The sequence below is a fragment of the Hypanus sabinus genome, chromosome 4 (genome assembly GCF_030144855.1).
Source record: "Hypanus sabinus isolate sHypSab1 chromosome 4, sHypSab1.hap1, whole genome shotgun sequence".
Classification (NCBI taxonomy): domain Eukaryota; kingdom Metazoa; phylum Chordata; class Chondrichthyes; order Myliobatiformes; family Dasyatidae; genus Hypanus; species Hypanus sabinus.
This window is the reverse complement of record NC_082709.1, coordinates 88,240,558-88,262,460: the sequence shown is the minus strand read 5'-3', so window position 1 is coordinate 88,262,460 and position 21,903 is coordinate 88,240,558. Positions and strand designations below refer to the sequence as shown.

Below are 21,903 nucleotides of genomic sequence, written 5' to 3'. Positions count from 1 at the left end.
TTATCAACATATACTTATTTAAATCTGGCAGTAAAGCAAATATTTTTTTTAAAAAAGGATCATCTAAGTTAGGACCATACAAATTAACCAAAACAACCTTCCTATTACAAATCACTCCTTTAACAATTAAAAATCTACCATTAGAATCTGATTCAATATCCTCGAGTAAATATATTAGATTTAATAAAGATAGACACGCCCTTAGTTTTGCTCTGAGAAGGGGTACGGATGGAATTGTATTCCATTCCATCAGCAAAAAAATCTATTTTGATCTCCCACCTTGATATGCGTCTCCTGAGCAAAAATTGTATCAGGTTGGAATCGATTAATAATTTTAAAAGTCATTTTTTGTTTAATAGGATGATTCCAACCACGTACATTCCAACTTATTACATTAATCCGTTTAACTGCCATGCTATAATTTTATTCCAATTTACTTTATCCATTTTTCATTTTCAATCTTTTTATTGGGATTATCAAAGATGGCGATGATGAAGAATACAACCATATAGAAAAGACGCATGCTCCGAAGCCACCCAATGGGAAAAAGCTCCTAACTCTAAACCCACCCACCCTTCCAAAATCCCGGGAAGAAAAAAAAAGGCAAGCAAACTAAGATAGATGTGAAGCCATGGGCCGCTCTGTTGGTCTCGTCTCTCCTTCCTCCCAGCCAGTACACAAAAAAAAGACCTTGCAAGAAAGACAGTAACGTCTTGACAAAGGAGAGTGTTTACATTCCATCATGTATTAAACTGAAAAAGAAAGAAAAACCAGCGCCATCTTAAGTTTAGCTTTAAATCCCTAAGAAAACTTTAAATTTGGTTATAGGGCACTATAATAAAACAGATTTTAAAAAATAGTTAACAGTATACTTAACCGAACTAAATTTATGAAAATATTAATTAGTAATGTCATAGTAATTAAACCCTCCCAGATATATATATAAAAGAAAACCCTATTGGTAGGAAAAAAAAACTACCAGTTAGTAATTTAAGAAACAATAAAAAAACATCAATCCAAATATTAGATAAAAAGAACAAATCCTTTTATCCTCTTTTCTCAGTCAAATATGTAATTAACCACTTAAGCAGTCAAACTTGAACCGTAAATCTTCTTTCCAAAAAAAAATCCAATAGGATGTAATGATGAGCAGGTTTGTTTTCTTCTGTTATTAATCTGTCAAAGAAATATCCAAATAACCTTCATATATCTTCTTTTTGAAATGTGAGTAATATACAGATAATCAAACAGCTTTTCAGATAGTTCATTCAGTAGTAACGTCAGTGGTGGTGACAGGTATAGCCTGGGCAAAATCTGGTGTGACTTTTGGGTCAAAGAAAGTACGTGGGGAAGAATTAGGAGGAAAAACTTTCATTACCAAAGCAAATCTTGCTCTTTGTTCCATTACTTTCAGATAATCTTCATAAAAATAGAGCTCAGACTCATTGAATCTGAAAACTCTGTTTTCTTGCCTGATCTTTAATTTTAAAGTGATGAAAATAAACCAAAATAAATCTCGGTCTGGTTGAATCTTTAAATTTTGAAGTGGACAGCCTGTGCGCTCTTTCAATAGCAGGCAACTGTGATAAAATAGTCGGAAGTAGATCATGAAAGAGCTTACCAAAGTAAACCATTAAGTCTCCATTTCCAACTCCTCCTTGCAATCCAACGATTCCTATGTTGTTTCGGCGAGACTTGTTTCCAAATCAATAATCTTATTACGATATTTTTCCAAACGAGTTGTAGTTTCAGACAGTTTTTGCTTAGTTGACTTCAATTCCTCTTCATGGTTAGTAACTTGAGTTTCCACATCTTTAAGTTTTCCCAGAAATAACTTCATTTCTTTTCCAGTTGATCTTTAATTGCCTTATTCTGATCTTGAATTGATTTCAGTGTCCGAATGATATCTTCAGCCCATGCTGGCATTTCATTAGATCTTTCCTTCTGCGTCTTTCCTTTTCCATTACCTTTGTCAGTAGGTTCATGTGGATTCTCATAGATATAGACATATTAGTCCCCTTCAAGAATCATCAATTAAAAATTTTTAAATTCAAAATTTAAGCTGGGGGGAGGGAGAGAAAACTAAGAGCAGCAGAGAATTAGTGCTACTCCATCAACAGAGAGAGGCGGTCTCATAATGTCTTATTCTATTAATTTTCAAGAATAATTAAAACTGTTCTACAACAAACTGTGGTCCATTATCATTGTCTAAACTGTTGTGGAACACCAATCCTTGAGAAGAGGCTTCTCAACATATCAGCAGTGTGTGAGGCTATTGGGATCATTTCTGGACATTTTGTAGCTGCCTCCACTACTACCTAAAAATGTGAGCCCATGAATAGTCTGGCAAAATCCACATTAATCCTCTGCCAGGTCAATGCAGGCCATCCCAGGGATGCAGAGGCATGCTCTGGGCACCTTTTGGACATGTTGACATTCTGAACAGCTATCAAGCTGCTTGATCTCCTGATTTATCCTAGGCCACTAGACAAAGCTTCGAGCCAGCGCTTTAATTTTGTCCACACACGCCTAGATAATTGGCATGTAGTTCCTTCAACACTTTAGCTCTTAGCTTGGATGGTACAACAATTTGCAATCCCCACACAAGGCAACTCCAGTCAAGGGCAAGTTCATCCTGGCGCTGGTAAAAATGGGGGAACTGAGGTTTCTGTTGCATATTGCAGCCATTTTGGATGGCTATGTAGACCTGAGACAGTGTGGGGTCTTTTCTGTTTTCGCTTTGGATTGTCTCTGCTGTAATATGAAAACTTTAGATTTGTATTAGGGAAAAAAGTCAAGAAGAGTGTCTTCATTTGTAAATTTTCAAATATTTCCTTTTTCAAGGGTAAATGGGACAATCCATCAACATTTCCATGATTAGTTGTCCTCTTGTATTTCTTGTAATTGTGTCCTCCAAGAAACAGAGCCCATTTCTGCATTAGTGCTGCTGCCGTTAATGGAATACCCTTTTGAGGATTGAAAATGGACAGTAGTGGCTGATGATTACTAATAAGGGTAAGCCCTCTCCTGTACAAGTACTGGTTGAAATATTTTGCACCCCAAAGCAGACTCGAGACCTCTCTTGTCAATAAGTACCTATTTTTTTCTCTCCAGTGCTCAGGGAATGTGATGCAAAGGCTATGGGTTGTTCACTTCCATCACTCATAACATGTGACAGGACTATTCCTATACCATAAGGCAAGCTACATTGGAAGGTGTGGATCATACTGAGTGAGGGCAGTGTTTGAGGTCACCATTTCCATTGTCTTTTGGAAAGCCACCTCACATTGCTTTGTCTATTGCCATTGCTTTCCAATCAGTAGTAATGAGTTCAAGGATGGAACTATGTAGCTAGGTTTGGCAGGGACCTGTTGTAGTAATTGAGAAATTCTAAAAAAGACTGCAGCTGTGACATGTCCTCTTTCCTTGAGGCATCCACCACTGCTTGAATTTTTTCACACACTTGTATAATGTTTGTACATCCATGGTGTGACCACAGTAAGTGACGCTTGGTTAAAAGAATTCACATGAGTCATGCTATGAGCCTATAATCTTCTAATCTTTTCAACACTGTCTTGAGATTTTGGAGATCTTCCCTGTCATCCTTTCCTGTAACAAAGATATCATGCAGGTGACACTGAGTGTCTGGCCAGCCTTGTAACACCTGGTCCTTTGCTTTCTGCCAGAGTGCAGGTGCAAGTGCTACTCCAAAAATAAGCCTGTTATAACGATAAAGCTTTTAGTGAGTATTTATAGCAAGCAACAATTTGGACTGTTTTTCTATCTCTATCTGCAGGAAGGCCTCAGCTAAGTGTACTTTGCTGCAATGTTTCCTTCCAGAAATGTTTGCAAATATAACTTCTATCCTGGGTAGAGAATATTAATTTATCTTCAGTACTGGGTTAATGGTGACATTAAGATCACCACAGATCCTGACAGACCCAATCTTCATGACTACTGTGACCACTGGTGTTGCCCATCGTCTCCACTTAAACTTGGAAAGAATTCCTTCAGTCTCTGTACAATCTAGCTCACTGACTACTTTATCATGGGTGGTATACGGAATTGGAAGGGCTTTGTAAAACTTGGATGTAGCATTTTCAGTTAATATTATTTTACCATGGATATGTTTGAGTTTTCCAGTGCCATCCTTGAATCCTGATGTGGCTTCATCCACTACCTTTCCTAATTCACTTTTACTTGCTCTATTAGTGGATGTGGCATGCAAATAGAGTATGGATCTCCAATAAATTTGTAGTTGTCTCAGCCACTTATGTCCCCAAAATGGTGCCCCCCCCCCCCCGTTTGTACTATATACAAATCAAATGAGGTTTGTTGATTGTTATACTTACAGTTATGAATGTCATTCGCACAGGAGTTACCCTTTCTTAAGTATATCTTAGTTGTATCTTTGAAATACCATTTTAAACTTTTTGTGGAAAGACTGTAACAGCCAAGCCAGTGTTCAATTCCATTTTCATTAATTTGCTATTCACTTTTGGGGTAAGCTATATTGCTTGTCTATTGTTAGTTTTGATATTATAAATCTCAGCGCTATTCAGTTTGTTGTCATTCTTAGCATTGTCAAATTCTTTGTCAACAACATGCAGATTAGTGTTCTTTTTACAAATGGATTTGACTTTTTAATCTTTATCTCTTTGTACGTGTCCTATTTTGCTGCATTTTCTACAAGTTTCACCTTTAAACCTGATTTGGTCTGATGTATGTGAGCCCCTGCCACAACGGTAACACAATTTGTTCAGCCAGGCAGTTTTCTGTTGCAGTTTTGTTCACACTCAGTTTCATTCCTGACTGTAACTCAATTGCGTCTGTGTCTGCAGTTTCCATAATACACCGATTTTTTTTTAAAATAAACTCTGTTGTGCTTCAGTTTGGAGCCTTTTTTTGAATGCTTCCTTGTAAGATTCCACAAACTATATGATCTATCAGTGCGTCATTAAACCCATCACTGAACTTGCAATGCTCAGACAACAATTCTGCCATGTATGCTGAAATAGACTCCCTTTCCTTTTGATTGTGCTTATGAAATGTAAAGTGTTCAGTTCTAAATGTTCCTGCATTACATTCATGATCATAGCAAAGCACATTTTGGCTGGTTTGGTTGGAGCAATTGAACTTCAAATCAAACTGTGGGCTTCCCCACTGAATGCAATAAGCAAACTAGCGCTTGCTTTTTATTGGCCATTTCGCTTGCTGTAAAATGGTGCTCACTTCACTCAGTACACAATATCCAAATATCTCTTGTGCAATCAAATGTGCCCATCTTTTCAATGTAGCCAGTCATTTTTGCTTTTTTAAAATTTATGATTATTATCACTCGATACTCAGTTAATGAACCCTTGAATTACCCCCTGACCTAAAGCATCAGGGTGTTGTCTCCCAGTTCATCAGACTTTCTCTTCTCAAAGGTCTTTCCTCCTCACCTTCTGACTTTGTGGTGCACAATTCTCCTGTGGCCTTCTGTCTTCTGTCCACGATCCACAAGCAGAAGTCTATGGGCTGATAAGCTATTTCAGCTTACTCTTGCTCCATTATACTTAGTACTTTTACCTTTTTTTTCCTTCCCAGTGACATATGTGGTACTTGGTCATTTTGATAGTTTCCTAGTTTTATGCATGAACAATCCCTCTACATCTTTATCCCTCTTCAGGAGGGTGTGTGGGCTCTTCATTCCTATCTAAAGACATAGGAGCAGAATTAGGTCAATTGGCCCATTGAATCTGCTCCGCCATTTGATCATGTCTGATATATTATCCCTCAATCCTATTCTCCTGCTTTCTCCTCAAACAGAGTTTCAACCAACTATACTCCACTAAAATTAGAATCAAGTTTAATGTCACTGACATAGGTCATAAAATTTGTTGTTTGGTAGCAGAAGTATAGTGCAATGCATAAAAATACTATCAATTATAATAAAAATGTATATTAAAAAATTAAATAAGTGCAAAAAGAGAGCAAAAGTAATGAGGTAGTGTTCATGGGTTAGTTCTAATCTATTCAGAAATCCAATGGCAGAGGGATTGAAACTGTTCTAAAAATGTTGAGTGTGTCTCTTCAGGTTCCTGTACCAGCTCCCTGATTGTAGCAACGAGAAGAGGGCATTCCTGGGTGATGGGGTCCTTTATGATGGCTAGTGTCCGTGATGGAGATCACAATCACATTCATTCACCTAGCTTATCTTTCTCACATTGAGCAACTTCTTAATATTAATTCATTTACTCCATATCAATAGTGTAGTTATGGGCCCAAGCTATACTTGTCTTTTATGAGATACGTAGAACAGTCTTTGTTTAAATCCTACTTGGACCCTCTCCTCAACTCTTTATCCAGTACTTCAATGATTACATTGATGCTGTTCCCTGCATTTATACAAAGCTTTTTTGAAAATTTTGATTATATTTGCCACCATTTTCCACCCTGACTCGCCTTCAGTCTCTTGTCTCTTTCCTTTCTCAGTTCTGCCTCGATCTTGGGAGACAAGCCAGCCACAAATATCTGTCATAAGCCCAAGCAGTCGTGACTATATTTCTTTTATCTGCCTTCTGTTAATGTTCCTTTTCCTTCTCCCAGTTCCTCCATCTCCAATGAGACTTACCACGAGAGTTTTCCCAATCCATGACTTCCCCTCCACCGTAATCGGCAGGGCTCTTGACTGCATCACCTATTTCCAATATGTCTGCTCTTAACTCTCTTAACACAGCCAGGATAGAATTTTGATCAGTTAGCTACCACCCACAGAAACTCTTTCAAGGACTCTAAAGCTCATGTTCTCAGTGTTATTAATTTACTACTTATTGTTATTATTTCTATTTCTATTTTTTTTGCACTTTGGTTGTTTGGCAGTCTTTGTATGTAGTTTTGTATTGATTCTTTTTTTTGGTTCTACTGTGAATGCCTGCAAGAAATGAATCTCAGGGTAGTTAATGGTGACATATATGTACTTTGATAATAAATTTACTTTAAAATTTGAGCCACCCTTTCAGCCTTTGCATTTGAATTTAATCCTTCATAATTTCCACTAGCCACTATGCATTCCCCCACATCTCTCTAATAATATTTTGAAGTCTTCATTATCTTCACTGTCTGCTCTCCTATCCCCTGCCAAATATGTAACTGCATTAGATGCATCCTGCCCCCCACCCCCCCCGTATTTCCAGGTGAGGTAGTGATTCACTTCTAATCTAGTGTACTGCATTTGCTGTTCACAATGTGGTCTCAGAATGCAGACTGATTGATTTACTTTGTGGAGCACCTGTAAAGAGTCCTGATTTTTTTTTCTCTCTGTTGCCTGTCTGTTTTTACTCTCCACTTCTTGCACTTTGACCCTATCTCTCTGCAGCCTTTTGCATTGATATAATGAGGCCCCTTGCAAGTTTCAGCAATACCTTCTGTCAGGGCACTTGGCAGTTTCTGTACTCAGTATTGAATTCTCCAACTTCAGATAACTTTTTTTCCCCTCCCTATGATATGGAACCAACCATATTGGTGATAACTTATCCATATGATATTGGCTCAATATTTTTCTCTCTATTAGTGAATTCATTTGGGTAGAACTCGGGAATATTAAGGGTGCAATCACACTGATAGAATACTACTGACCCCTCCCACCCCCTCACAAATGCCATCAGAACATAGAGGAATAGTTATGTAAACAGATTAAGGAAATGTATAAAAATAAAAGGATTGTTGTCATGGGGAATTTCAACTTCCCTGATTTAAACTGGGATTTCCTTAGTGCAAGGGCTTTAGATGGGGCATAATTTGTTAACTGTATCCAGGAGGGTTTATTAAATCAAATGTGGACAGTCAAATGAGAGGAGGAGCTGTACTGAACCTGATATTGGGTAATGAGCCTGGCCAGACGACTGACCTTACAGTGGGTGAGAAGTTAGCTATAGATAAGGATAGGTATGGTCCTTGCCGGATAGTTTTAAATTGGAAATTATCAGGGCATTATTCAGGAACTAAGAAGAGTTTAATTGGGAACACTTTTTCTGGGACATGGACCAGGACATCTATGCTGATTGTTAAGGGTGTTTAGACGTCAAGGAGGAGTAAGCATGAAGTCTCCTAATGGGTAGTAAGGTGATCAAGTCTCCAGGGCACGATGGGATTTACCCCAGGTTATTGAAGGAGGAAGGAGACGAGATTGCTGGGTGCTTGATCAGTGTCTTCTGTAGCCACAGCTGAAGTCCCAGAGGACTGGCAAGTGGCTAATGTTGTACCTCTCTTTAAGAAAGGAACAAGGGAGAATCCTGAGAACTATAGACTGGTGAGTCTCACGTCAGTTAAGGGAAAGAGCTGGAGAAAGTTCTTAGGAATAGGATATATGAGCATTTATAAACCCATGGCTTAGGAAGATGGTGAACCTTGTAGAATTTTCTCTATTTCTGCATAAGTATGACCTAAAATGTGATCAGATCTTTGTGCAAGTCCTAAAAGTAGATAAAGAGAACCCAACTAAATAAATAACACAAAATATTATACTTGTTCACTTATTTATTGAGAAAAATGAGGCAATATTACATATATTTGTGGAAAAAGTATGTGAACTTTTGCTTTCAGTAACTGGTGTGACCCCCTTGTATAGCCGTAGCTTCAACCAAACATTTCTGGTAATTGTTGATCAGTCCTGCACATCAGCTTGGAGGAATTTTAGGCTATTCCTCTTTACAAAATTGCTTCAACTCTGGAATGTTGGTGGGCTTCCTTGCATGAACTGCTTCAGGTCCTTCTACAATATTTTTATAGGATTAAGGTCAGGATTTGACTTGGCCATTCCAAAACACTAATTTTCTTCTTTTTATACCATTTTGTTGTTGATTTACCCTTGTCTGTCAGATTATTGTTTTGTTGCATTATCCAACTTCTAATAAGCTTCAGGTGATGGACTGCTACCTTGACATTCCCCTGTAAAATGTCTTGATATAATTTTGAAATTTTTGTTCCCTCAACAATTGCAAGCTGTCCAGGCCCTGAGGCAGCAAAGCAGCCCCAAACCATGATGCTCCTTCCACCATGCTTCACAGTTGGGTTGAGGTTTTGCTGTTGGTGTGCATTGCCTTTTTCCCTCCAAACATAGCAGTGTGCATTTCTGCCAAAAAGTTCAACCTTTTCCGCCATCTGTCCACAGAACATTGTCCCAGTAGCATTGTAGAACATCCAAATAGTATTTTGCAAACTTGAGACATGGAGCAATGTTGTTGTTATTTTTTTTGAAGAGCAGTGATTTCCTCCATGGTGTCCTTCCGTGAACACCATTCTTGTTCAGTGTTTTTCTTATAGTAGACACATGAACAGAGACTTTAGAAAGTTCTAGAGATTTCTGCAGGTCTTTTGCTGTTACCCTTGGGTTCTTTTTCACCTCCTTCAGCAATGCACATTGTGCTCTTGGTGTGATCTTTGCAGGATGCCCACTCCTAGGGAGAGCAGCAATACTGAGTTTCCTCCATTTGTAGACAATATATCTAATGACGGACTAATGAAGACTCAGTCTTCAGAAATGCTTTTGTAGCTTTTTTCAGCTTCATGCATCTCTACAATGCTTTTAACGTCCTCTGAAAGTTGTTTTGTTCGAGGGGTGGTGCACGTAAACATTTTTTTTGAGAAGAGCAGGCTCTGGCAGTAACCTGACTTTGTGTGTCTTTTGTAGGGCAGGGCACCTCTCCAACCCACACCTCCAATCTCATCTCGTTGATTGTAACACCTGACTCCAAATAGTTTTTGTTGAAGGCATTACTCCAAAGGTTCACATACTTTTTCCAACAAATACATGTAAATTTGGATCATTTTTCTCAATAAATAAATGAACAAGTATAGTATCAAACAACACATACAAAATGCTGGTGGAACACAGCAGGCCAGGCAGCATCTATAAGGAAGAAGCACTGTCGACGTTTCGGGCTGAGACCCTCCGAAGGGTCTTATGCTTCTCCTTATAGATGCTGCCTGGCCTGCTGTGTTCCACCAGCATTTTGTGTGTGTTGTTTGAATTTCCAGCATCTGTAGATTTCCTCGTGTTTGCTCTTTAAACAAGTATAATATGTTGTTTATTTAATTGTGTTCTATTTATCTAGCTTTAGGACTTGCATGAAAATCTAACCACATTTTAGGTCATATTTATGCAAAAGTAATTAGGGAGAACCAGCATGGTTTTGTGTGTGGCAGGTTGTGCCTTACCAACTTGATTGTTTTTGACAAGATGACGAGAGAGTGCTGTGTATGTTGTCTACATGAAAATTAGTAAGGCGTTTGACAAATTCCCTCATGGGATGCTAATCCAGAAGATTAAGATGCATGAAGTCTTCTGTGAATTAGGCATTTTGATTCAGAACTGGTTTATGCATAGAAGATAAAGAGTAGTGGTTGAAGGGACTCCTTTGACCTGGAGATCTGTAATTAGTGGAGCTCTACAGGGATCTGTGCTGGGACATCTGCTATTTATGATGTACGGTATACAAGTGACCTGGATGAAAATTAGATGGGTGGAGTTTGCAGATGTCAGCAAGACTGGTGAAGTTGTGGTAAAGAAGATTGGCAAAGAATACAGCACAATATAGATTATTAGCAGATACGGCAGAAAAATGGCAGATGGATGTCAGGTGTTGCACTTTGGTAGGGCAAATGCAAGGAGAAGGTACATTGTTAAGGACAAGACTTTAACAGTGTTGCTGAGCAGAGAGATCTTGGGATCTCAAGTTCATAGCTCCATGGGTTCACTACACAGGTTGATAGGGTGGTTAAAAAAGCTTATGGAAAGCTTGCTTTTATTAGCTGAGGCATTGAGTTAAAAAGTCCAGAGGAAGTGTTGCAACTTTATAAAACTCTGGTTAGGCCTCATCTGGAGTATTGCATATATTTGTGGTCGCCCCAGTATAGGAAGGATGTTGAGGTTTTGGAAAGAGTACAGAAGAGTTTTACCAAGATGCTGCCTGGTTTGATGGGCATGTGGTATCATAAAATGTTGGACAAACTGGGGTTGTTTTCTTTGGAGTGGTGGAAGCTGAGAGGGAGATCTAATAGAGGTTTATAAGAGGTATAGATAGAATGGACAAAGAGTATCTTTTCCTAGGGTAGAACTGTCTAATACCAGAGTGCATGCATTGAAGGTGAGAGAAGGTAGATTCAAAGGGGATGTGAGGGGTAAATTTTTTTTACTCAGAGTGGTGGATGCCTGGTATGGCAGTAGAGGCAAATACATTGAAGGCTTTTAAGAGATGTTTGGATATTTACATGAATGTGAGGAAGATGGAGGAATATGGATGTTGTGTAGGTAGGAGAGATTAGTTTTCGGGGGTTTTTGATATACTTTTAAACTGGTTTGGCATAACATTGTGGGCCGAAGGGCCTGCTCCTGTGCTAAAGTGTTCTGTATTTTAGTACAGCCTGGCTTGTTGGACACATCCTACACTGCTACCATTACAAATGTGTGACCAACCGCTAACGTCCCTACCTGCCAATCTAATGCCCTTACTTTGTTACAAATGTTCCCTATGTCCCAACTATTGCTTTGCTCCTCTTTGCAACTGAAATCAGTTTCTAATTTTCCCCAGTTTTGAAGAAGGGTTTTGGATTTGAAATGTTAACTCTGTATTTCTTTCTACAGATGCCTGCCCTTTTGAGAGTTTCCAGAATTTCAGTTATTATTTCAGAATTAAAGAGTCCTTAAGAGCAGCGAACTTTTCTAAATTTTGAATAATTCCAAGCATTGCAGTAAAATCTACTTTATTTTGCTTGCTTTAGATACTTACACAAACCCTACCTCATTGGTGAGAGTAAATTTGATTTGAGAATTTATGTCTACGTAACCTCGTATGATCCTCTTAGGATATACATGTTTACAGATGGCCTGGTCCGTTTTGCAAGCTGCAAGTAAGTTTTTAAAAAAAGGTTAGTGTATGAAGTGGTTGCTGGTGTATAATTTGAGTCACAGAATGATTTTGATCTTGTGCTTTATGATGCAGTTCTAATTGTTTTTCCTAATTGGATGCTGATCTACTCTTTGAGTATTGTAATTTTTAAATTGCATTGATATTTTAGTCCTGATGAACAATCTCAGCTCGAATGTCAATTGTTCCTTCATGGATGCTGCCTTACCTGCTGAGTTCTTCCAGCATTTCGTGCGTATTGCTCTTGATTTCCAGTATCTGTAGAATCCCTTGTTTTTGATATTTTAGACCATAAGACTTGGGAGCAGAGTTTGGCTATTTGGCCCATCAAGTCTGCTTTGCCATTCTGTTATGGCTGTTTTTATTATCCCCCTCAACCCCATTCTCCTGCCTTCTCACCGTAAGCTTTGACATCCTTACTGATTAAATTTTATCAGCCTCTGCTTTAAATATATCCAATGACTTGGCCTCCACAGCATTTGCACTTGAGTAGACACAAGCGATATGAGAAGTGAAAATCAATATTAGTATAGAAAGGAGATACAAAAGCATCAGGACTAGGACTGCCAGACTGGGTAACACCACCTTCTCTCAGGCTGTGAGACTAATGAATACCCTTCTACCATCAAGGTTTTGTCACTAAGTCAATGTGCTCTTTACTATGTACTGAACTGTTTACTGTTTACCTGCATGCTGCATGCATTTGAATTTTATTAGCTTATGTTAATATTTTGGTTTGTGTGAGGTGTGTGTGTTAATGTTTGGTGGATGCACTGTGATCTGAATGAATATTGTTTTGTTTGGTTATATATTTGGTACAGTCAGATGACAATGAACTTGAACAGGCCCTTCAGTCCACTCTATGCAAAACCAAATAATTAGTAATCAAATGGCTAACTAAAATGATCTCTTCTGCCTACAGAATCCTTCCATTCTCTTCACATTCATGTGCCTATCTAAATGTTTCTTAAAAGTCCCTGATGTTTCTGCCTCAACCACTACTCCAGGCAATGCATTCCAGGCACCCACCACTCTGTTTTTAAAAAAAATCCTGCCCCTCACATCAAGTTTGAAATTACCCCATCACCTTAAGTGTTTGTCCTCTGTTATTTAGACGTTTCATATGTTGATCCTGGAGGAATGGTGACAATTGCAGGCAACTCAGCGCAATCTTCACTGATTTGATGGAAAACGCATATTGAAACATACAGTGAAATGTGTCATGTGACAACTAATGCTTAGCTTTAATCTTTATTTGTCATATCTACATTGAAACATACAGTGAAATGTATCTTTTGTGTCAATGACCAGCATAATCCAAGGATGAGCCAGGGATAGGTGCAAGTGTCACTATACTTCTGGCGCCAACATAGCATGCCCATAATTTACTAACCCACAACATTTTTGACCTTGGAATGTGGGAGGAAACCAGAGCACCAGGAAATGTATAGACGGCAAAAGGGAATTCAACTCCCTTCTTAGAGCTGGTGTAAAATATTGTGCTGACAATTATACTGCTCCTGTTAAGGCTAATAAATTTCTACATGACATGAAAGTTAGCAGGGTCGTGGACAGTGAAGAAAGCCGTCGAAGGATTTAGATCAGTTGAAAGTATGGTTGATGGAGCTTGTGCCTGGAACATGCTGTGAGAGAAGATGTGACCATAAGTAAATAGGAGCAGAATTAGGTCATTTGTTCCTTTGAGTTTGCTCTGCCATTCAATCATGGCTCATTTATTATCCCTCTGAACCCCATTTTCCTACCTTCTCCTTGTAACCTTTGATGCCCTTACTAATTAAGAACCAATTTCTGCTTTGAATACAGTGGATTCCCATTATTTGAGCCATCAGTTAATTGGGGCAGCTGATTATTTGGGACGATTCTTAAAGAACAGACACTAAATTGAGAAACTGCCAGAATTCCCTATGCTGCTTAATTGGAGCAGTAGACCCAAAGTACAGTGCAGATGCTGTGGTCAAATCAAAACATACAAAATGCTGGATGAACTCAGCAGGTCGGGCTATTACACAGTCCTGACGAAGGGTCTCGACCCGAAACATTGACTGCTTCTTTCAGCGGATGCTGCCCGACCTGCTGAGTTCATCCAGCTTTTTTGTACGTCTTGGAGCAGTAGACTGTTGCTGAACAGGTTCTAACTAGTGCATGCACTTGTGTGGCCTTTGGACATTGTGCTTAGAGCAATCAGTTTTTAAGCTGTCAGTTGTGTGTGAGTGTGCAAAAATCAATGAATTTTTGTCACAGTTAGTAAACAGTAAACAGTAAGACAATTTGGAACTGCTTTACTCACCAAGGTTTCAAGCATTCAGGCTTGGAGATGCCAGATATAGCCAAGAGTGAAAATGAAATGATTTCACTATTTCAAGTTAGGAAATGCAAAGAATTTGAAGGTACCAACACTCATTCTGAATATTACAATAAAAATAAAGATTTAGAGGATGCAATCGTCTAATGTATTGTATGAAGGTAGTCCATTATTTGCAGTAGGTGCAGTTCTTTACACAGGTAGTGGTGGGTGCATGGAATGCTCTGCTAGAGGTAGTAGAGAGGCAGATACATTAGGGGCATTTAAGAAATTCTTGGGTACATGGATGATAGAAAAAAAATGGAGGATTAAGTAGGAGGGAAGGATTAGATTGACCTTTGAGTAGGTTGCAAGGTTGGCACAACTTAGCGGGCCAAAGGGCCTGCACTGTCCTGTAGTGATCTATAGGATGTTCTAATATGGGACAAAACATTTTAGGAAAACTAATGAATTTAGATGTATGCAGAGGATGATAGTACTGGACTGCTGGATACTACCTGGACCAGAGGACATAAATTACAGGGAAAGATAGGTACATAAATACAGAAAGGGAGAGGTTTGAAAGAGACCTGAGCGTTAACAGCTTTAAAGAGACAGTAGTGAGTATCTGCAACAAGCTGCCAGTGGAACTGGTCAAGGTGGGTACCAGGAGGATGTTATAGTCATCATGGACCTGATGAGCCAACAGACAAATTTACATGCTGTATTACTCTGTGACTGTCCTGCCATACAGTAGCCCATGAGAGCAGGTATGAACTCTGCACAAACAGCACCAAAAAGTCAGGTTTAAACCAAGGCTGTTGGAGCTGTGAAGCAGCAGCTCCACGGAGGCTGACTGTCACGTCAGTTAGCCCATTTATCTTGGTGCCCCTCCTCCTTTCCTTTTTCCCATGAACTATTCTTCTTTTCTATTGGATTCCTTCTTCAGCCCCTTTACCTTTTTTATCAATCTCCTCCCAGCTTCTCACTTCATTTGCTCTGTCCCTACCTTCCTCCTCCCCAGCTCTCACTTATCTCCTGCCAGCTAGCACGCCTTCCCCTCCCCCACCTTATTCTGGCATCCTTCCCTCCTTCCCAGCCCTGATAAAGGGTCTCAGCCCAAAATGTCAATTGTTTGTTCCTCTCTATAGATGCTGTCTGATTTGCTGAATTCAACCAGCATTTCGTGTATGTTACAATTTACTTTCTACCTGTTTGTTTTTATTCCATAGAGCAACACACACAGGATTCTGAAGTAACATGGCAGGTCAGACAGCATTCATGAAGAGAAACAGTTGATGTTTTGGGCCAAGTCCTTTACTTGTATTTGTGTTTTATTTTTCCTTAAGATTTCTGACCGGTAGAACTTACTGGTTTTATTGTTGGTGTAAATTACAATGCTAGGAGTATTTTGCACTACACTTCTGCATTAAGCAGGTACCTGTGTAACAGTACTCGTGTTCATATTTTACTGAATGTATTGAATACAATACTACTCACTACAGCTTCCATGAAATAATGGTATTTGCCAGTGTTCCCCTACCCATTTCCTCAATGCAAAATTACATATTTTACTTTTATTGTCCAGGTATTCATCTTCCATGAAGACGCTTGGTAACAAATTTATGCATCTCACAAACTACAGTGTAAATAAACTAAATGCGGAATACAAACCCAATTGTAGTGAAAAGCTTTGTCAAGGACATAAGTGGTAAGTAGAAGTTTTGGACCATTGTTCAATGATCCTGTTCTGGAATGCATTAGGAATGTGATGTACGACTTTCTATTCACCTAGATGAGTACACCTCTTAACAGATTCATATTTAACATTTCCATCGATACTGTCTGACCTGCTGAGTTCCTCCAGCATTTTGTGTGTGCTGTTCTGGTTTTTCCAGCATCTGCAGAATATCTTGTGTTTCAAATTTAACATTATTCTGTTTGAGTCTTGTTGCTGGTACACTCAGCTAGGCAGATGGAAAATCGTCAGGACAAAGTAACCTTCATCACTCTTGCACCATGGTTGAACATTGTGTTATCAAATACATATTCAAGTTCAATATCAAATTCAAGATTTCCTCAGAAATGATGCCTTTATCTAGATCAGGGTTGGAAAATTCCATTTTCTTGTGCTAAAAGCAAGCTAGAAAATAAAGCACAATAATTTTATAATGGATTAACTCTCTATATTTCTTGTTACCACTAAACACTTGCATATTTACACAATGGACAGCTTTGAGCTTTCATCCCTCCATAGAGGCTGTCTGTCCCAAAGTTCCTCCAGCTTTTTGTGTGCATTTTCTTTTCCTTAGTTATTTCCAGCTGATCTGATCTCAAAATCTCCATTTCCTGTCTCTGCCTCTGTTTCATTCCTATGGAGTATCCTTTTTCATCCATACTGAGGTTATTCTGTTTAGTTTTTCTTTCTTGTTCTTTGCCATCTATTAACTACGTGTGCTGGTCTTTTGAAGTTACAAAAGTTTTTGTCAGGCTTAGTGTTATTGTCTAATACTTAATGTCTAGTACGAGTGTATTTAAGGTGAGAGGAGTTAAATTCAAGCAAAATATGTGGGGCAAGTTTTTTTCTGAGTGTTGAGTGTCTGGAATGTGTGGCCTAAGGTGGAAGTGTAGGCGAATATATGAGTGTTCAAGAGGCTCTTGGATATGTAAATATACAGGATATTGGCAATACGTAAGCAGAAGGAATTAGTTTAGCGGGTGTTTGATAACTAATTTAGCTGGTCTGGTACAACATTTTGGGCTGAAGTGTCTGTTCCTGTGTTGTAATGTTCCATGTTGGGCCACATATATGAATTCTTTATGTAATTCTTTGTTCTCATTTTTATATAATTCTTTACAATTGTCTTTTTTTTGTTGCATTTCATGTCCTGACCAACACAACACAGCAAATACGTATAAACATACATTACAAATAACTTTGAACATTTGTCTGTTCCCCCCCCCCCCCCCCATCTTTCTAGGAGTCTTAAAGCACTGTGGGTGTATCTGACTCAAAAGGGAGTGAAGATTGAAAAATTACAGGAGCAACTGAAGGATGTGATCATTAAAACTATCATATCGTGAGTAATAAAATGAGTAGCAGTTGGGTAAAGTGCAGAATATATGGACAAACTCAGTCTGTTTTCTGTTTTTACAACAAACCCAGTGAGTATGGTTTTTTTTTGTATGTGACTTTTCTTTTAGAGAGCTGAGTTGATCAGCACTGTTGATGTCAGGAGTATGTACACTAACAACCCTTCCTTAAGTCAATGACTCTTTTTTTGTTGCTGACATTGAGGGAAAGGTTGTTGTCATGTCACTGTGCTCTCTATCTCTCTCTTGTACTCCAACTCATCGTAATTTGACATACAGTCCACTATGGTAGAATCATCTGCAAACTTATGGATGGAGTTAGAGCAAAATCTGCTCATGCAGCCATGAATTGTGAGTGGTTTCATTTTTTATTTGTTGTTTATCTTGCTTTGCAGGTCTGAGTCTTATGTGAACAGCCAGATAAACTTGTATGTAAAGAATCGTTATACCTGCCATGAACTGTTTGGATTTGACATAATGCTTGACGAGAACTTGAAGATGTGGGTTCTGGAAGTCAACATTTCACCAAGGTATAAGATTGAAATATCTACCCACCTATACATCTGTTTTACTCTGCTTTTCTCTGAAGTTACTGATGACAAATTAGTAACCTCCACACTGTCATGAAAGTTCTTTCAATGTTCATTCTCTGTAGAAGTTTACTTTTACACTATTTCATCATTCTATCAGCTCCCTTCTTTCCCCATTTACTTATGAGACCTATACTGAAAATCATGCAAGCAGAAGAGATTACATAGAAAACAGAATAGTACGGTACAGGACGTTTGTTCCATGATGTTGGACCAACCCTTTAAGATCAATCTCACCTTCCCTCCCAATTAGCCCTCCCTTTTCTCATCTGTGTGCCCAGCTAAGAGTCCCTTAAATGCCAGTAATGTCTCTACCTCAATCACCACCCCTGGCAGCATGACCCATACACTCACCACTCTGTTCTTAAAAAAAATATCTCTGATAGCCCCCTTATAATTTGTTCTAATCACCATAAAATTATTTCCCCTTGTATTGTGTTTGATTTATTTTCATAAACACATGGGGCCATTCAGTTAATTTATGTAAAATGATAAGATAGACTATTATGGAACATAGAACATAGCACAGCACAGTACAGTGCAAGCCCTTTGGCTCATGCTGTTGTGTCAACTTTTTAACCTACTCCAAGATCAATCTAACCTTTTCTTCCTACATAGCCCTCTGTTTTTCTATCATCTATATGCCTATCTAAGAGTATCTTAAATGTCCCTAATGTATCTGCTTCTACCACCACCCCTGGCAGTGCCCACACACTCTGTTCTCTGTAGAAAAAAAACCTGCCTCTGTCATCCTCCCTGTAGTTTCCTGCAAAAAAGTATGTTTTCTTGTATTAGCCATTTCCATCCTGGGGGGAAAGAATCTTTGCCTATTAACTCAGTCCTATGCCTCTAGTACACTTCTATCAAGTTGCCTCTCCAAAGAGATAAGCCCTAGCTCGCTGAGCCTCATAACCTCATGTAAGACATGTTCTCTAATCCAGCAGCATTGGATAATCGGAATAACAGCTTATTTGGGACAATTCTTTAAAAAAATCTAATTGGAAAACTAGCTAGGATTCCCTTCAATTCTTTGGAACAGCGTGCTGCTTAATTTGGGCCAGGAGACTTGCTGAACAGTAATTTGGAGCAGGATACAGTTGCTGAACAGTTTCTAACTAGCATCAGTCATGTGCACTTATGTGACCATTAGACACTACATGCTGTTTAGAGCGAATAGTTTTTAAATAGCATCAGGGGTATCAGGCAATAGCCAGGAGTGAAAATAAAACAAACTTCACTACTTCATCAAGTTAGGAACTATGAAGAATTTGAAGGTATCAACAATCAAATGAATTCTACAATGAAAATGATTAATTAAGCGATGCAATGACCGAAAGCATTGTATCAAAACACCAAGGAAGGAAAAATGAAGATGAGAAAAGTGATAAAGATGACACGAGGTAGTGACTCTACAGGATGCCAGGAAATTTATTGTTGGATTTTGATACTACTTCATGCAGGAAGACAATGAAGGCAGTCCGTTGTCTGCACTAGGTATCTGTGCTGATTTTATTCATTTACAGTTAATCAAAAGAACATAGCAGTATAACTGGATGAATTTCTTTGTCAATAGCTAGGAACTAATACACTGCAGTATGGTACTGCTTTAATTTTTTCTGTATTTCATTTAAATAATTTGTTACTGAGTTAAATGGTAGCTTGTCTTTTTTTTTAAATACCTTTTTAACTCTTTCTATGAAACTTCAACTAATTGGGGCAGCTGCATAATTGGGCCAAAGTGTACTGGTCTTAATGTGACCCAATTAACTGGAATCCATTGTATATTAAATTGGTTAATTAATGTCCCCAACATAGTACAATTCCTTCCTTCTGGAAAAACAATAGTTCACCACAAGCAAATATTATATCCTTGAGCCTTTCTAACCACGGTTTCCCTGTATTGCCCACCGTTTTGTCTTTTTTAAGTTTTGTACATGGGTATTTGTGTAGCACCAACTGCAAAGTTAAAAAAACAAAATGGTCCACTGTGAATGCAGGCTGCTTTTCATTGAATTGCCTTTTGCTAAACCTAACCTATAAGGTAATGTTGCTTTTGTTAGTGCAACAGTATTTAGTAGTAGTGCAATCACTCAAGTTGAGTATGATGTTTTCCAAAGGAGTTGTTTATTGCTGGGTCTATAGGTAATTGTAGAGGCAGATCTGGGATCTATATAAGTTCATTGGGGTAAATATCACAAATGACCTGACTTGGTCTAACCAAGCAGAGTCCACTGCCAAGAAGGCCCACCTGCGCCTTTACTTCCTGAGAAAGCTGAAGAAATTTGGCCTGTCCCCTGAAACACTCACTAATTTTTATAGATGCACCATAGAAAGCATTCTTCTAGGGTGCATCACAACCTGGTATGGAAGTTGTCCTGTCCAAGACTGGAAGAAGCTGCAGAAGATCGTGAACATAGCCCAGCACATCACACAAACCAATCTTCCATCCTTGGATTCACTTTACACTGCACGCTGTCAGAACAGTGCTACCAGGATAATCAAGGACAAGACCCACCCAGCCAACACACTTTTTGTTCAGGAGCTTGAAGATTCATACGGCCAGATTTGGGAACAGCTTCTTTCCAACTGTTATAAGACTGCTGAACAGATCCTGACCCGGATCTGGGCGCACCTTCCAAATATCCGGACCTGACTTGCACTACCTTACTTTCCCTTTTCTATTTTCTAATTATGATTTATAATTTAAAATTTTATTATATTTACTTTGATTTGTACTTCAGGGAGCGCAAAGCGCAGAATCAAATATCGCTGTGATGATAGTACACTGCAGTATCAATTGTTTGGTGACAGTAAAGTATAGCTCTGAGATGTTAAGGTGGATTCCCTTAACAGAGATATCCTTTGTGTAACTTTGTTTAACGTGGGGAGGCTGATGCATAGGTGGCCACCACACAGTCCTTGGCAGGGTCCAGTGGCATGGAATGCAAGACAACTGGGAATCCTTCACTGCTGTAGCCTTTTTCTCCTTCGCTGCTGTTGTGATGTGTCATCATCAACCACCAGTCCACCGTTGAGGTCTTATTTAGTAATAATTCTCTTTAATGACAAATTCAAGATGAAGCATAATAACAAGTGATATTAATTTATGTGCTTTTGTGCTGCATGCTGCTTTAATACAAAAATTGCTATTTTCTGTAAAATTAAGTTCACAATTGGTTGGGTTTGTGTCAAATCCACTACAAGAAAATGATTCTGTTGCAGAGGTGAGCTAAAAAATTCAAACTTCAAAAAAAGTATGTATTGGTAGTATAGCATACATGTGGTTTCATAATCTTGGCTGTATTAATGCTTCCATTAGAGCATTAGGGACATGATTGAACCCACAGCCTGAAAAGAGAAACAGATGCACTGGGAAAATTCAAAATGTAATTAACAAAGTTGAAAAATAAAAATAACAATGTTGATAACATTTCAACGAATAGCTTTATCTGTCACACGTACATTGAGACATACAATGAAATGTGCTATTTGTAGCAATGACCAACCCAGTCCAACAATTGTGCTGGAGGCAGCCCACATTAGTTGCATGCTTCTGGCATCGACGTAGCATGTTCATGGCTTACTAACCATGACCTTAACCTGTACATTACTGGAAAGCAGGAGGAAACTGGAGCACCTAGAGGAAATCCACACAACCATTTGGAGAATGTACAAACTCCTTTCAGATAGTGGCAGAAATAGAACCCCAGTCGATGATCCCTGGTGTGGTTAGTAATTGCACTAACCGCTAAGCTACTGTACCATTGGAATAGGGAATGTGTTCAAGATTTGGACTCATTGGGAAGACCCAATAATTGGTGCAGTGCTATGGGTCGAATGTCCTGTGTATATTTCAATGAACCACTAGATTGCAGTCCATCTGCTGTCTAGCTTGCTTTTTCAGGCTAGAGTTGCAGGATTTGAGTGACTAAGTATGAGCAGACAGGATCAATGGTATGGCCATGTACTTGGCTAACTCCTTCAATAATAACTTAAGAAAAGTGCCAGT

At 38.8% G+C, this 21,903-nt stretch overlaps 1 protein-coding gene across 8 annotated transcripts in view; it reads left to right on the top strand.

Annotated features, from left to right (window-relative positions):
* The window catches only part of ttll4 (tubulin tyrosine ligase-like family, member 4), a 102,817-nt gene that overhangs the window by 61,142 nt on the left and 19,772 nt on the right, over nucleotides 1-21,903 (top strand). For 6 of the 8 annotated variants that reach the window (XR_009511703.1, XM_059967628.1, XM_059967625.1 and 3 more), the window contains 4 exons: nucleotides 11,764-11,892; nucleotides 15,800-15,922; nucleotides 17,193-17,291; nucleotides 17,700-17,834. Coding sequence is in view for 7 of the 8 variants with exons in the window: in XM_059967628.1 (XP_059823611.1) it covers nucleotides 11,764-11,892; nucleotides 15,800-15,922; nucleotides 17,193-17,291; nucleotides 17,700-17,834 (486 nt within the window). In the remaining variant the exon portion in view is untranslated. The remainder of the gene's footprint in view (nucleotides 1-11,763; nucleotides 11,893-15,799; nucleotides 15,923-17,192; nucleotides 17,292-17,699; nucleotides 17,835-21,903) is intronic. The other 2 variants (XM_059967630.1, XM_059967629.1) reach the window with 1 other exon arrangement.